Consider the following 16,191-nt stretch of genomic DNA (forward strand, 5'->3'; position numbering starts at 1 on the left):
AAATATAGATATTCTGATTAAAGTACTAAGGCCTCTTTCGGTCTAATTTTTTGATGAGTTTTTATCAGTCTTTTTTGTTGTTTTTTTAACTTTAAAATATAAGTCATTTTTGACTTATTCCATCACGTTTTTGGATAAACAATTTTCGATTGGGGTGTAGGTGAAACTTATATATAAACGATGAGAAATTAATTTATTCTTATTCCCTTTACGTAGGGAATGGCATTAAGTTAAACCTCAGGGATTGTTTGAGAAATTTGCCCATATAAATTCACCAACCAATTGCATTTTCTATTTTGATTCTAAACACCAGCACTACATGTTGCCAATGATGGAATTTAGGTTCCAAACGAAATCCATCATGAAACGATTGAGGTTTAATATCTCTTGAAAATCATATGATAGTTAAGTAAGCCGCATGTTTGATTTAAGCATCAGAAACAATTTTCCCCCCCTTACTTTTCAAAAGCACTTCAACATGTATGTTGCTTGATCTAACGAGTCTAAATTTGGGTGATTTTAGCAGACATGGAATTAATAGTTTAATATATCACATAAATAGTGACTTGCCGTAGTTGCCTATTGCTAAAGGCACTTTCTAAGGCCATCCACAGTGGCATAATCAAAAATGGATAACTAAAAGTTGACACATCAGCTTTTGATTATCCATTTAAGAGGTTGCTAAGCTTAACAATGTTGAGGTCCACAATGGTCACTTCTAGTCCATAACTAAAATAAGAGATACACTACAATTTCACTCTCTCTCCCCTTGTGTTTTCCACCATTGATCATGTAACGATCCGGATTTTTGACCCAATTTTTTTTAATACAAATTTATATTTTTAAATTCCTAATTCAATAATTAATTAGATTGAATAATTAAAATATATTATTATGGGTATAATTGATATTATTTGCATTATTGTATAAGATATGTATTTAAACTTTAGATATACAAGAAATCAGTGATTCATATTCATCTCTTATCTTTTCTATCTAAACCCTAAGTAGAACTCTATTCAAACTAACTCTCCACTTCTCTATCTCTCATCCTATACATAAAAGCGTCCAGATACATTCTCACCATGTACATACATGCGTCCACATACATTAGAATTGAAACACCCCTCCAAATGTGGCACTTGTCCCTTATCTTTTTATCATTATCAGTATCACTTTCCTTCCTCATTCCACCACTTCTACACTTATCATCTCACATTCTCACTACTTTATTCTCTCTCATTATACATACCCACATAATCCGAAAATTGAACACCAGTATATTATTTCACTCCCAATTTTATTGTTGAGTCTAGAATAGAGAGAGAGAGAGAGAGAGTTGTGGCCGTAGGTGTGTGCACACCGCTGCTGCGGGCCCTGTTGGAATGCCGCCGGACGCAGCCCCGAGATTTCAAAATCACCATGGCGATCTACGGACACCGTACAACACTTATCCGAACTTAGAATCGCGTTTGAGGTAGTTTTCTGGAAATCCGAAACCTTTATCTGCATTTTAATTGAGTTACTTAGATTTAAAGTTTATTGAAGATGATGATCTGCTGTTAAATTGTTAATTTATTTTTAGCCCTATTTATATTAAAATTTAGTCCGGTTGTGCTAAAATGATTAGTGTTATACCCTGTGAAAATTTATGATCGTGTAACAAGTGTTTGATTGTGAAATTACTATTAATGATGCATTATTGATTTGTATTTGAGTGGACGTTTACGTGTTTAATAAATTATTGGGATAGATCAATGTTTATGAAATATTCACAAGAATATTTTACTAGTAAAATTTTTTTTAAATTGTAAACAATAAATATTTTAGATTATATATTAGTAATCTTTAACTCTAATAAATATTTACTAGAATAGCCTTGCATAATTTTGTTGTTATGAAAATCTCATATTAATATTTAATACAGTTAGTAAATACTAAATTTAGCAATAAGTATTTTTCAATAAAAAAATTTATTTGTAAAATCTATAAATAATATGAGAGTTAAAGAAAATATTTAAATAGTAGAAATATTTTATAAAATTTCTAAACGAGAGAAATAGACTTAATTTTAAGTGTAATAATTAATTGTTTGACTGAATATTATTTTATTACTCGCATGATTAATTCTATGACATGAATAATTTTATCGCATGGTTATGTGTTGTTAGTACTTTTAGTTGAAATGTTGAACCGTGTGATATTTTGTTGTGGCTGTAGATTGGACAAATAGGTTCCCTGGGTGGTTACGAGTAGTGACTCATGTAGACGATGTTAAGTAAATGGAAATTGATAAAGTGTTGGAAGTGTGATTGTGTGGATTGTGATTTGAGCCATGGTGATGGCAAGGGTAACCTATGGGGCCCTGTGTTGAAATGGGTTACCTGAGGGGCCCGGTGTTGTGACGCTAACGTATGATACGTCATGGGAAGTTTCTCTTCGAGGAAGAGAATGGGTCCCATGAGACGGTTATAGTTAGTAAGACGTTAATGTATGATACGTCATGGGAAGTTTCTCTTGGAGAAAGAGAATGGGTCTCATGAGACGGTTATAGTTAGCGTGGGGTAGTGGATGTCCGACCCTAATGTACGATACGTCATGGGATGACTCAATCCTCCTGTTATGGTCTTAAGTGAGAACATACTCGGTACATAACTTAGATGCGCTCACCTAGGACCCTGGTGCAGGACAAGCAAGAGGAAGGGTGGACCCATGAGACGATTGTAGTTAGTGGATGTGGGAGGAAAGGATCTCGCGGAGAGAATCCTTAGATTACATGTAAGATGATGGATAGTAAAGAAAAAGACGATGTGTTATTATTTTGTACCTTCGGTGTATTATGAATTATTATATTGTTGATCTGCATATTGTGGTATTGGGTTTTAGGATTTCTACTTAGTGAATTATCACTCAGGATACGTTTGTATCCTGGCAAATCGTTTGCTTCGGCGTTCAATTTGCCAGAGTGTGCAGGATTTCACAATGGAGCAGTTGATACAGGTGGGACCCCTGGAATGGAGTCTGGGCCAACGTTGCTTGGAATTCGTGTCAAAATTAGAGTCGCTCTGGAGTTGCTTTTATTAAGTAAATGTACATAGATTTTTGTATTATTTTGAAATTGTAATTTTTGTATAAGGATAAACAGGGGCCTAATAGTTTGTAAAATTTAGTGTATTTTTGGGTTAATGTTTCCGAAATCCTTTGAGAAATCGGGGCGTTACAGATCACTTCCCTCCATTACACTTTTTTTTGGCAAAAATATATCGATTTTCTCCTTTAATTTTGGGAAAAAAATTGGTGACTTTCTTCCCTAATATTATGAATTTGGAAAAAAAAATCATGTACTCAAAAAAAAAAAGTGTTCTTGAATTTGTAAAAAAATGTAAGGTTATTTATGTACTCAATCACAGGGAGAGGAACGAAAAAAGAATAAAATAAAAACGGAAAAAAAAAAGTGAAATACCTTAATGCAGCGACAAATGCTTTCCACCATTGATCACTTCCCTCCATTACGTTTTTTTTTTTGGCAAAAACATATCGATTTTCTCCCTTAATTTTGGAGAAAAAATTGGTGACTTCCTTCCCTCATATTATGAATTTGGAAAAAAAATCATGTACTCAAAAAAAAAAAAAAGGCCAGATGTGTCTTGGATTTGTAAATGAATGCAAGGTTCTTCATGTACTCAACCATAAAGAGAGAAATGAAAAAGAATAAAATAAAAACGGAAAAAAAAGTGAAATACCTTAATCCGGCGACAATGAGTTTAATTGTAAATGATTGAAAGATATGAGCTTCACTTTTGGAGGGAAAGAAAAAGAAAGAGTTTGTGGCTGAAGAAAATGAGATATAGAGCAGGTGAAGAAAATACCATTTGAAACAAGTGTGTATATAAATTTTAGAACCAGTTAACTTATGTGGTGTGAGATTCACAAATTTTGATTTTTGAAAAAGGTTGCTAGTTTTGGTTATCCAAAGCCAAAAATTTGATTATTTCTAAGAATGTTGTTAAGTTTGATTATACCATTGTGAATCATATTTTACCCCAATATTGTTAACTTTAAAAATAATTTGCTTTTGATTATGCCACTGTGACAAAATCCCAATGCAAACATCCAATGAAGAGGGATCAAACGACGACAAACCCATAGCCTAGAGTAGATGTGATTTTACCAGTGTCGAACAATTGGTTGTTTCACCTTATTGCATCAAATGATGCAATAGCACATGGCTCTCTCTACTGAGAGCAATATACAAGGAAGAATTCAAATTTCAAACAAAATCATGCCAGGAGTAACGTGGCAGATTTTATCTGTCTCCCTCTTTTGGAATTGATATCCCTTCAAGCCTAGCAAACATAAAAATCCAGATAAGATTCCATGCAATCTTTCTGCAATGTATGTAGCATTTCTGTGTCTTTTTATCACAAAATGGGGATAGAGAAACTGAAACATTTAGTGCTTCATCTCTCACTAGGGTATTTGTCACATTAACATATCAGATTTCACCTGGCCCATGCATGATTTCATGTACTTTTTTATTTATTTTTGTACTGGTGATTTCATGTACTTGAAAGATCCAAAATCTTTCCCTTAACATAGCGAATCTTTTTTCCAAAATCAGAATTCGGCAAGTGACCGTGCCACGTTGGTATGTATAGTACTTAATTCATTGATCTTGGGGCACGCCCACGTGATTTTCAAAATCTTCATCACCCTTGTTAAATATGAGAGAAGAAATATTGAATTCAATTTATAAAACCTTACAATGAGCCCTTTATTTATATAAGAGAGGGAGCCTAATTATGGAATGAAATCATACTAATTAACTATGGAAGAAAATTATCATAATTACAATCTCAAGATCACGATTTGATCGCGATATTATTTTGTACAACATCCTCCCTCAAACTCAAGTAGGTCTACCAACTTGAATTTGAAAAAGTTAAGAGAAATTAGCAACATCCAAGCAAAAAGAAACTAGGAGCCGCCACGCCACGCCAAGTCAAGCCAAGCTAGCCAAGCAAAACTCAAGTAAGTCTACCAACTTGAGTTTGAAAGAAATGAAACAAAGAAGCCATGAATCGAAAAGCCACGAGCGCTAATTATGAAGAGACGTGATGGTGATGAAGAGATGTTTTGGTGGGTGAAAGTAACCGGAAAGCGTGGAGGAGATTGACAAAGTAACTAAATGCCCGGTGGACGGCAGCAAGTCTTAAGCCACCCGCCATGAGCGAATATCTACAGTGCCTAAATCTTATAGCTCTGATACCATGTTTAAAAAAGCAAAAGATGTATTATTGATTGTGTCAAACCATAATCCTAACATGCTCTTATATAGGCTACAATGTTCTTGATTATTAAGAAATCTAAAACAACTAGGAAACATGAATAATAGACCCTACAAAACATGGTAACATAATATTTCTCAATATTAGCATCCCCCTCAAATTCAAGTAGGTCTACCAACTTGAGGTAACATAATATTTCTCAATATTAGCATCCCCCTCAAATTCAAGTAGGTCTACCAACTTGAGTCCGCCCGCTGAGAGCGAAAATTTCACAGGGTCTAAATCTTATAACTTTGATACCATATTAGATTTCTTGGAGGGTTCCAACCTAAAATCAATTGGCAATAGATAGAGTAGCCTCTAAAATTTATTAACTAAACTTGGGTGACTTAAATGAGTGATGTGGGACAAATCTAACACTCCCCCTCACGTGCAGCCCAGATGCACGTAGAGGTAACAGACCAGAAGACCAAGAGCTGACTGACTGACTCGGACGACAGAGATGACAAAGATTTTTTCACGCGAGGTGAGGCCACCCAAGACTTAGCTCTGATACCATATTAAATATGAGAGAAGAAATATTAAATTCGATTATAAAACCTTACAATGAGCCCTCTATTTATATAGGAGAGGGAGCCTAATTATGAAATGAAATCATACTAATTAACTATGGAAGAAAATTATCCTAATTACAGTCAAATTACAATCTCAAGATCACGATTTAATCGCGATATTATTTTGTATATGCATTTATTCTAACAACCCCACATACTTTTGTGAAATCTGTACACTTATTACTCGACCCAAAGACCGCCAAATAACTTTTCCATTCCGCTGAAGGTGGATTTGATTGGATTTGTGTAGCTAGCTACCAAACAAAGTAGCCTCTAGAACACATCTTTAAAGTACAACTCTGAAAAACAATTGTGTTTGAAACAGTTAGTTGTATGTGAATTCATGAACATCTAACAGTTCCGAATAGGATGCTGTCTGGAGTTGTTTCTTAAACGTTTGTGTAACATTGGTCTTACATTTGTTAGCCTTAAATGGATCACTCCAACAAGGGGCGGACCGTTCCGAGGTAGTAATTTAGAAGGTATTCGTCCTACATAAAGTTACAAATCTTGATCTTGTTTTTAATCTTGTTAACTACGAGAGTAAATTACCGTTTCAAAGAAATATTAATTCAATCTAAGCACCTCCTTTCCCGTATAAGGCTTCCACAGTTATACGGGCTACACTATTTTTCAAGCTGGCGATCGATGTGTTGGATCATGCTTACGTGCACTTTAATTAATCTCTCGCTGACCAACTCTGTTATTCACACCAAATGGTCTGAGTTCCCTGATGGTGGCGCCTTTGTGATGTCCCCCTAGGTCAGGGGTTCAAGTCATGGTACCCCCCTCGTTCTCTCTCAACTCTGTTATTTCAATAGTTGGATGCCAGAAAAGTCAGAGTAAAATCTACAATGAACGTATTAAAAAGAGTTTATAATAGTATGAAGAGTGGTACAACTGATCTCATTAGACCTTGTTTCTTTCTTCCATTTGGACATGGCCTGTAAGTGAATGCCATAGGTAGTACAATCAATCTAGCTCTAAATTTAGGCCCATTCAGTGAATCGGGCAAGTCCAATTAATACTTCCAGTTGGACCTGTTTTTCCACAAACCTAGCTAGCACAATAATACATATGGAATTACATCTTCTTCTTTGAAGTTATCTTTTTTTTTTTTTTTTTTTTCCAAATCTGTATGCATGAAGACTCATTCCAATATGGAGTGCTGTGGAATTAGTGGTTAGTCGTAAATGGTTAGCGATGGCAGCTGAGAAGTCCCAGCGCATTTCGGAATGGAGAAGGGATTTGGGTGGTGGGTTTCCAGTTGAGATGGGCTACTACGTACGCGGAGCACGAAGTTCATAGACCAAACACATAAACCTTCATTCAAAAACACTTCAAGCTTCACAGAAACATTTTGCCAATAGAACTTTGGGTGCAACCCAAATGCTTAGTACAAAATTTCGGACAACCAAATACAGGATGCATACTATTAGAATGTTTACCTGCATAGTCTGGACTGTTGGCTAGCTTGTTCAGAATTTTAAGTTGATTTTCCCAGTCACAACGTCCTTCAACTCCACTATGGCTTACAGGGATAGAAGACAAAAAGAGAACGAGAAGAAATGCAGACAGTGACATCGGAGTGGAAATGCATAGACTACAGAGAAATTTGAAATGGCAAACCCTATTAGAAATTTGAATAAAAAACACGATCGATAGTTTTATCATTTTTTATTCTCGAAATAATAAGAGAGGATTTCGGGATCGATATACACTTTCCAATGTCAAATGTGTTTCTAATGAGCGAGCACGAATTCGAATTTCAACAACTTGGATTCGTTTATCAACCCTAGCAAAGAGGAGAAAACCAAACAATAGCGCGCGTACTTATTACACACATGCACCAAAATCTGGTCCTAATCCGTTCCAAAGAATATGCATGTCCTCGTGAAACTAGGTACGTACATTTCCTCTGTCACAATAATATGGAGTAGACTACAATACGAAATTGCTTCCAGCTAGTAACACAATCTACCGAGTACATGATCAAAATTCAGGCCACAACCTACTGAGCACCTTGGATCGTTTTTTTGACACATGAGACGGATTCAAAATGCGTATGTACGAGATCGTCACGATGTATGTGTTAAAAAAATGTAATTTGTAATCTTCTAGAATAATGTAGAATAAGTGTCTAAGTTAAAAATAATTAGAAGTGTGTGGAAGTAATAATTGTATTAGAAGTGTGTAGAAGTAGTAATTTTATTTATGCACATGGGTAGAATTAGATGATTCTAGAAGATGGGAGATCTTTCATGAAATTAAGCACATGTGCTTATCTCTAGACAATTCTAGAGAAGTGTAGGTTGGTAGAAGTGCTCTATAAATAGAGCCTTGTTGTACTCATTTTGTGTAATGAAAATATACTAAAAGCCTTTCACAACTCCTCCTTATAACATCTCTCACTCATCCTTTCCCACTCTCTTGTCCAATTTACTTCAAAATATAACCAAGCACCCCAACAGTATGTACATATATATAGCATTCCTGTAGACGAAAATGACAACATTTCTTTTAAAACAGAAAATGACAACATGTGAACCCTCGTAATTTATAGGAACTCTTACATCCGCGCTTTGTGGTAAATGTTCAAAACCACAATCCCGAAAACTATGTAAACCGACTAGCTTGTAGATAGTATGCAATATGTCAAATGTCCTCTTTTCCTTTCCAAACACTTTATGATAAAACCAAATTGGTTCTGATGGCGTTATGAAACTTTGTGGTGTTTCAGTACATAATAAGCTGGAAAAAAGGAAGAAGAAGAAGAATAGAAAACATACACATATGATTTGATGCCATAGCCGGCCCATAGGAGACGACTCGAAAAATAGGTGCACATCAACGAACTCGGGGATAGTGCTGGCAGATGGTGTTGTGCACCGTGCTGTGCCGGGGCCTTGTAGGGAGGAGTTCATTTTTTTGCAAAGAAGGGGGAGTTCATTTGTTGCACAAGGGCCTTGTTTGGTGCAGACAGTGTTGTGCACCGTGCTGTGTCGGAGCCTTGTAGGGAGGAGTTCAATTTTTTGCTAAGAAGGGGGAGTTCATTTGTTGTACAAGGGCCCTGTTTAGTACAGCTAAAATGTGTTGATGATTTTTTTTTTTGCAGGGCCCATTACAAGTCTTACAAAAGATGATTCACATCGCAAGTTATTTTTAAATTTTTGTATGGATTTTTAAAAAAATTTGGCTCAATCCAATATGGATAAGGGCCCTGTTTGGCACAACTAAAATAGGCACTCCTATTGATGTTTTTTTTTTTTTTTTTTTTTTTTTTTTGCAGAGCTCATTACAAATCTTATAAAGATGATTCAAATAACAAGATATTCTTAAAAAAAAAATTAAAATTTTTTGAAAAAAATTAGCTCATTCCGATATTAATAAGAACTATTTCAAAATCATAAAAAAGATAAATCAAATGAAGAATTGAATGGGTCCAAAAGAGAATTGTTATTCTAAAGCTCGAAGCATGCATTTGAACCCAAGAAGGCCCAAAGGTTGAAGGGCATCTCAATCCAGCAACAGTACCATGAATGCAATCATTAAAATCCAGCAATACCAATGGACGACCAATGCATAGCATCAGCAACTATAGGATTATTACCACAACTATAGGAATTGTGGTATATAAGTCGAGCGGATTCCGACATCTGAGTTGAGCCACTTTTTATTTTACTACCTCCGTCCTAAAATATTTGTCGGGTCCGTAAAATAAGGATTCAAAAATAATTCACTTCTTTCAATTCAAGAAAAAATTCAAAGTTTTTTCATAAATTAAAAGAACTTATCGATATCTAGTGAATTATAGAAAAAAATTTAAATTTTTCTTGCAAAAATTGAACTCTCTCAGTCCCAAATTGGATGTCAATTTTTGATATCTGTGCCAATTTCAATTTCTTATATCTTTTAATGTGAATCTCAAAAAATATGCAATATAGATCTTGTTTGATAGTTTTCGATTAGTTCTATTACACAAAATTTTTAAACTCATGAAAAATATTATAGATCAAAAGATATAAGCGATGAAAAATGATACGAGTTTCAAAAATCGTCATTCTTTTTGAGACGGAGGGAGTATTATTTTTACGTCCTCATTTTGCGGACTGTACAAACATTATGGGACGGAGGGAGTATTTTTTGTTTGTTCTTGTTGTTTTGGTGTATTTTATTTTTGTTTTGTTGCATTTGTTCATGTTGAGCGGATGATCTTTTTCGTAAAAAAAAAAATACACAAACTATAAGAATTGTTTGTTGAGTTTAAAGTTTACACGGATGAGGAGTAAACAGTGGTTTTGGAAGCACAAACATTTACATACGTGCACAAACTCATTCACATTGGTTGTGGGCCCTCACATTAATTAATTGAAACCTTAAATTTATTTATTTTTAGAAGCGAAATGAACCCAAAAATAGTCTCCGCGGGACTTTTGCACGACAACAAGCAATTTCTGTGAATTGGAAAGAGAAGAAGAGGGGCGTTAGGACGTTGGAATTTCTGCAAATCACGTTCCCCGTGATTTTGCGATCCCCGTTAGGGATTCAGAAAGTCTAGGATCACCCCTCCATTTTTCACCCCTCTTTTCCACCGCTTCACGTGGGGTCCATTCCGGACCCCACAAAAATACAAAAAGGTACTCATAAATTTTAAAATATGTTTTTACGGGGATTTGTAAAAAAAATCAGCTTAATCGCAAATCGACATATATGTTTTTTGAATTCGCACGGTAAAACTGCTTCGCTGCTCAGTTTCTTGGGGTTACAAAATTTTCTTTGAGGCAAACATCTAAGCATTCAGTTAGGGGACAGGCTTTATCAACGCTTGGTTGAGGTGAATTCGGTCCTGTACGTTGTGAAGAGAAAGTAAAATTCTCAAGCGATAGTCTATTCGTTCCTGACCATGATAAAGTCGATTATGGCCATCGGGCAAGCGGAAATGCGCGTTTTGAGGAGTCCTTGGGATTTTTTGTGGGGCTTTCTCTTGTTAGGGCACTCCAAGTTGTATTTCTGTTATTCTTTCATCATAGTAAAACACTTTCAGCACCCCGTGTTGTACGCACGACTAAACAATTAGCTTAAGTCGTAATAACATAAATCTGTGTCTTTTTTTTTTCTTGGTTGTGATTGTTTTTTGTTATTGGTTTGTTTCTTCAATTATGTGTGTTTGTTTGTCGGTTAATTAGAACGTTTGGATCCCCAACCCACTTTTCTGGGAGCATGTAATTTTATCAATAGATGGATTGGTATAATAGATTGTTGTTGCTGACATTTTTTAGAAAATCAAAATCGCTCGCTTTTTGATTGACTGCAATGCCGTTTTATCAAACACAGGATATATCAATGTCTTGTTTTTCTTGTCAACATAAGATCAAAAGAAGTTGAGATGTGGTATGAATGACATTGCGATTTCCTGTGATTTGTCAAGCAATTTCATAACCCTTGTTAAAAGGAAGGAGATAGCCATGGATATATAGTTTGGCTTGGGCTAGAATGGAGATCTATGCATACAAGTTGCTTTAATACAATATGCTTTATATATAATCTTTCGAATCATTGATGAAAAAACACGAAACAGTTGAGAATAGTTCTATGGTATTCTTCAAAGTTTCGTTAAGGAAATCTTGCACCTTACTTCTGCGGAGGGCCCCCATATACGGCTACATGTCCATACTTCCGAGCATTTTTTAGATCAACAACCTCATACAATCCAATATCATGAAAGGTCTCTGTGTTGAACTCATCCACGTTCTGATCATACTCGTTGATTACTTGAGTATTCCTGCAGAATGCATCGTATCTTCCGTCTGTCTTTAGAAAATGACCAGTGCCCATTTCAGGTGTAAAGCCGGTGCCCAGTGGAGTATACACATGTCCTCCCCAATCAACATAGTTAGCTAGGTTCGCTAGATCGCTAAATATTCTCTTCGGCCAAAAACCAACCGGGGTGAAGTCATCTCCAATTAGCAGCCACCAGTTTCCATTAGCTAGGTCCTATTATATACGACAACAACAAATTAGAAAGTTCTCTTACTTTCTTCAGTACTGCATTTTACTCATTTTATTCCATCTTTCTTGAGCCAACTGATCAATGGAGAAGTGACATGAGAGATATATGGTTGGGCTTACTCGTTTGATATATAGTTGTTTTTGATAGATTGGTCCTCCATACTTAGAAGTCTGTTCGTAAACAAAATCAGGAGGTATATCCGATCTCACTAGAACGAATCCTGGGCATCTTGTATTGAAACAGTGAGCTTGAGGTGCCTGTTGGATGTATACAAACAAAATGTCAACAAAAATGCGGCAATTGTTAAGCTAATTCATTTAAGAAAATGTAAAATCAATAGAGAGAAACTTACATCCACACGAATAAATGATCTAGTGCGGGTATCACCGCCATAGAGACCGGGATCAACCTGAGGCATAGTAATCTAGTTAATGAGGTGAATTTTTTTTTTTTTTTTTTGTCATTAAACTGCTGGACATAGAATTTTACAAGGAAAAAAATGGCGAATCCACAAAAGACAAGCAGAAGCATACCCTCCACCCTACTTGTATAGCGTCAACTCCGTTTAGAATCCTGATTCGTCCTGCACTATACTGATCATTTCTTAAAAGCCGCGGACGGTGTATGCTAAGCGCCGCACCAGCTCCATTGTACTTGCCTGCACCACGTTTTGTTCGAACCACAGCAAACTGAACAATACAAACAACACGTTTAAGCAAGAATTTCTATTCTACAAAAACAATTGTTTGCTGATATTTTTTGCAATTTTATAGGCACTAATTAGTGATATCATTAATTGCTATCGGACATAGAATAGTTCCTAATCGGATCTCTTTAGAAAGAAGATCTTTTGTGTAAGGGTAGCCTTCTCGATCCAGTCCCCTTACGAAACTTCCGTTATTGGATTAGCCGTACACTTTACATGTTTCTATCGATTCACATGCCATCATCAAATGGAGGAGAAATTTAACGGCCCTTTAATGAAAAAAATTGTTTCTATGAGTATTATTAAAGTAAAATGTTCTCGACCATTTATTGAGAGAACATTATCAAAGAATATTGTGTATTGAAAAATTGAGAAGGTGCATTCTTGTAAACGAATATATAGAGCAAAAAAAGAAATAGACGTAGAAAAAAAAAATAAGAAAATGAGGTTGAGGATAACTTACATGAGAACCAAAAGCAAATTCGTCCAAAGGTCTGATATTTGAAACATTTCTCTCTCTGATCAAATCTTCTTTAGTGATTCTTCTGATCGGAACTGTGCCAAATGGGCAACCTCCATCCTTCAGCCGTATATGCAAGGATTCTCTAACTTTTGAACGTACTTGATCTCTCTTTCTTGGAAACCATGGAGTTGGTTTCATCTACAATTCAACTCGTTTCCATTAATCAATTAAAATTATTGCCTTATAAAGATTTGTAGGACGATATTTAGAGACATACCTCAAAATAAAAACTGTGGTTCTTCAGCATAGGATGATCAAAGGCAGGTTGATTGTAGAAATCCACACAATCGTATATATCTCCATACTCGGTCTGTAAACAATATAGTCCTTTAGTCTCGTGACTTTTTAACTGCTTAAGAGTTAACCAAGTTTTTTCTCTATCAAATTGAAACATGAAAGTGTTTTTTTTTTTTTTTTCCCCAACTCGAAGTGATGACCAATTTATAAAAAGACATTTTTTTTTTTTGACAAGAAAAAAAGACATTTTAACTTCTTATATATAAGTTATAAACGGTTGCTTGGTTCACTGATGGTATGACCCATTTCTTCTCCTCGAATATGATTACAATACCACATAAATCTCTTAACTAGGTACGTATATGAACTCTGAAAGTAATTTAGAAACATGACCCAGTAAAAAAAAATAAACATGGACAATTAATTTTAAAGCCTCTTTCGTTTGTCGATATCATAGCATAGGGTTTGATTATATACCAAGGAGTTATCGCAAAGCCCAACATTTGGTTTAATTTTCATGGGTGAGAACTGAAATGAGCCAGTGTGAAATCCCACAATAGAACAGAGACAGGAACATACTTGTACGATTGGGGATAAGATATTAGTGTCCCCTTAATTTTAACCTTAGGTTATTAGTTACCCTTTGAGATTATCTATCTCTTGGCCCAGACCAAAAAACACATGGCCCAAAGGTACACGGTACCATGACAATAACAAAAATTTATGACTCATACACAAATGAATCCACGCCGATCCAATATGCATGTCTAATAATTTATTGCCTTCGCTAACGAAGCAACTCGTAACTAGCTATTAGAATATACACCTGTATAGTCTTGACCGCTGGCTTGTTTAGAAGTTTAACTTGATTCTCCAACTCCAGATCTTCGCTTGCGGATAACTCTATGCTCCCTTCAACTCCATTGTGGCACACGAAGAGAGAGGACAAAAAGAGGATTAGGAGAAATGCACTTGAATCCATGCGTTGATCTGGACAATGAAAGCAAAGTATCAGTTAGGTCCAAGATCGTATTGTTCTAATCGTGTTAAAGAATTGCAAAAATACAATACCCTGTTTCAACTAGAAATACTGATCATTACAGATGGTATGAAATGGATAAAAAAAATTCTTTCTGGACAGATCTATGGCTTGGAGATAAATTACTCGAGAAAGCTACTGTGCAGTTTTTATTTAGCAAAATACAAAGTACTAGTTTTTTTAGTTACAATGCGCATAAATCGTTTGTTTTTTTTCTTTTTTCTTTTTTATATCAAACATGAGCATAAAATTGTTGGCAAAGAGCAGAACGAAATGCATCTCTAGTTAGACTGAATCACAACCGAAAAATCTTCACTCCATCTCTCTAGTTTGGAATACAATGACAAAGAAAGTAACAGAAATTTTCAAGAACAGCAAAAACGACGAAGAGAGCATGTGAAAATAAGAAAATAGATTGAATCGTGAACGCACCTGACATGCCGTAGAGTAACTCAAGAATGGTGTTTCAGAAAGAAAGTTGGGAGGATTCCAATCCTGCCTTGGAGTTTATATATGTGTGGAGATTGTCACACGCCTGCCAATAAGCAAGCAATGTCATATATGGTATCTATGAAAATAGGATCTCAAATTTTAAGTGCACGAATAGGTAAAAACTTAATAATAGTTGGTCAAAAAAGGATCCCAAATTTTGTAAAAACTTAATAATAGTTAGTCAAAATAGTTGCCGTTTCAAAAAAAAGTTAGTCAAAACAGTGTTAAAAGTAGGGAATTAATGCAATTCCAATACATGGTATCTGAATATGATAATTAGATGCCATATATACATTAGAGATTCTCCAAATGTATGCATACACAGGAACAAATATGGATGCTTCTCCAAATGTATGCATACACAGGAACAAAAATGGATGCTAATATTAAGATGCATTCAGAGGGAACAAATCTCTCTACGATGATTACAAAACATTTAGCTAGCCAGAAAAAAGCTAAATTAGCAACAAATTGTGGTGTTTTGACCACAATTTATACTGCATTAGTTTTGTTAAGATCGATATGAATGAGAGTAGGTTGATAACATGTATCCTATGATTAGTCAAGAGTATTTAAGTGCCAATTTCGTGGTTGTTTGGCTTATTTATCCTTGTGGACACTGTTTGGTGTAGCTAAAATGGGCACTCCTGTTGATTTTTTTTTTAAATTTTTGCAGGGCTCATTACTGGTCTTACAAAGATGATTCAAACCGCAAGTTATTTGTAATATGTCTTTTTACGAGTTCCTAAAAAAAAAACTCAATCCGATAGCGGTAAGAATTGTTTCAAAATTTGTAGAAAAGATATATCCAACGAAGAATTGAATCGGGCCAAAAGAGAGAACAATTCTAAAGCTCCAAGCATGCATTCGAACCCAAAAAGGACCAAAGGTTTTAAGGCATCTCAATCCAGCAACAGCACCATGGATGCAATCATTAAAATCTAGCAATACCAATGGACGACCAAAGCATAGCAACAGCAACAGTAGGAATTGTGCCGATTAAAAAAAAACAAAAACAAAAAGGATTTGTGATTATTACCACAACTATAGGAATTGTGGTATTTGTCGAGCGGATTCCGACATCTGAGCTGGGCCGCTTTTTATTCTATTTTTTTGTTTGTTTTTGTTGTTTTGGCGTATTTTGTTTTTGTTTTGTTGTATTTGTTCATGTCAAGTGAATGATCTTGTTTGTAAAAAAACAAACTATAGGAATTGTTTGTTGAGTTTAACGTTTACACGGATGAGGCGTGAACAATGGTTATGGAAGCACAAAATTTACACA

The 16,191-nt window shown here is 35.2% G+C and overlaps 1 protein-coding gene across 1 annotated transcript; it reads right to left on the bottom strand.

Moving 5' to 3' along the window:
- Window positions 1-11,492: 11,492 nt before the first annotated feature.
- LOC131318195 (protein neprosin-like) lies at window positions 11,493-14,971 on the bottom strand. Its single transcript, XM_058348030.1, has 8 exons — window positions 14,850-14,971; window positions 14,205-14,368; window positions 13,359-13,451; window positions 13,082-13,279; window positions 12,446-12,601; window positions 12,265-12,321; window positions 12,032-12,169; window positions 11,493-11,896 (listed from the first exon to the last, which is right to left on the bottom strand). Exons 1-8 carry the CDS (start codon window positions 14,854-14,856, stop codon window positions 11,534-11,536), a joined length of 1,176 nt encoding a protein of 391 aa, XP_058204013.1. The 5' UTR covers window positions 14,857-14,971; the 3' UTR covers window positions 11,493-11,533.
- Window positions 14,972-16,191: the final 1,220 nt, after the last annotated feature.

This window comes from Rhododendron vialii, chromosome 2a, assembly GCF_030253575.1.
Source record: "Rhododendron vialii isolate Sample 1 chromosome 2a, ASM3025357v1".
NCBI classification, from domain to species: Eukaryota; Viridiplantae; Streptophyta; class Magnoliopsida; order Ericales; family Ericaceae; genus Rhododendron; species Rhododendron vialii.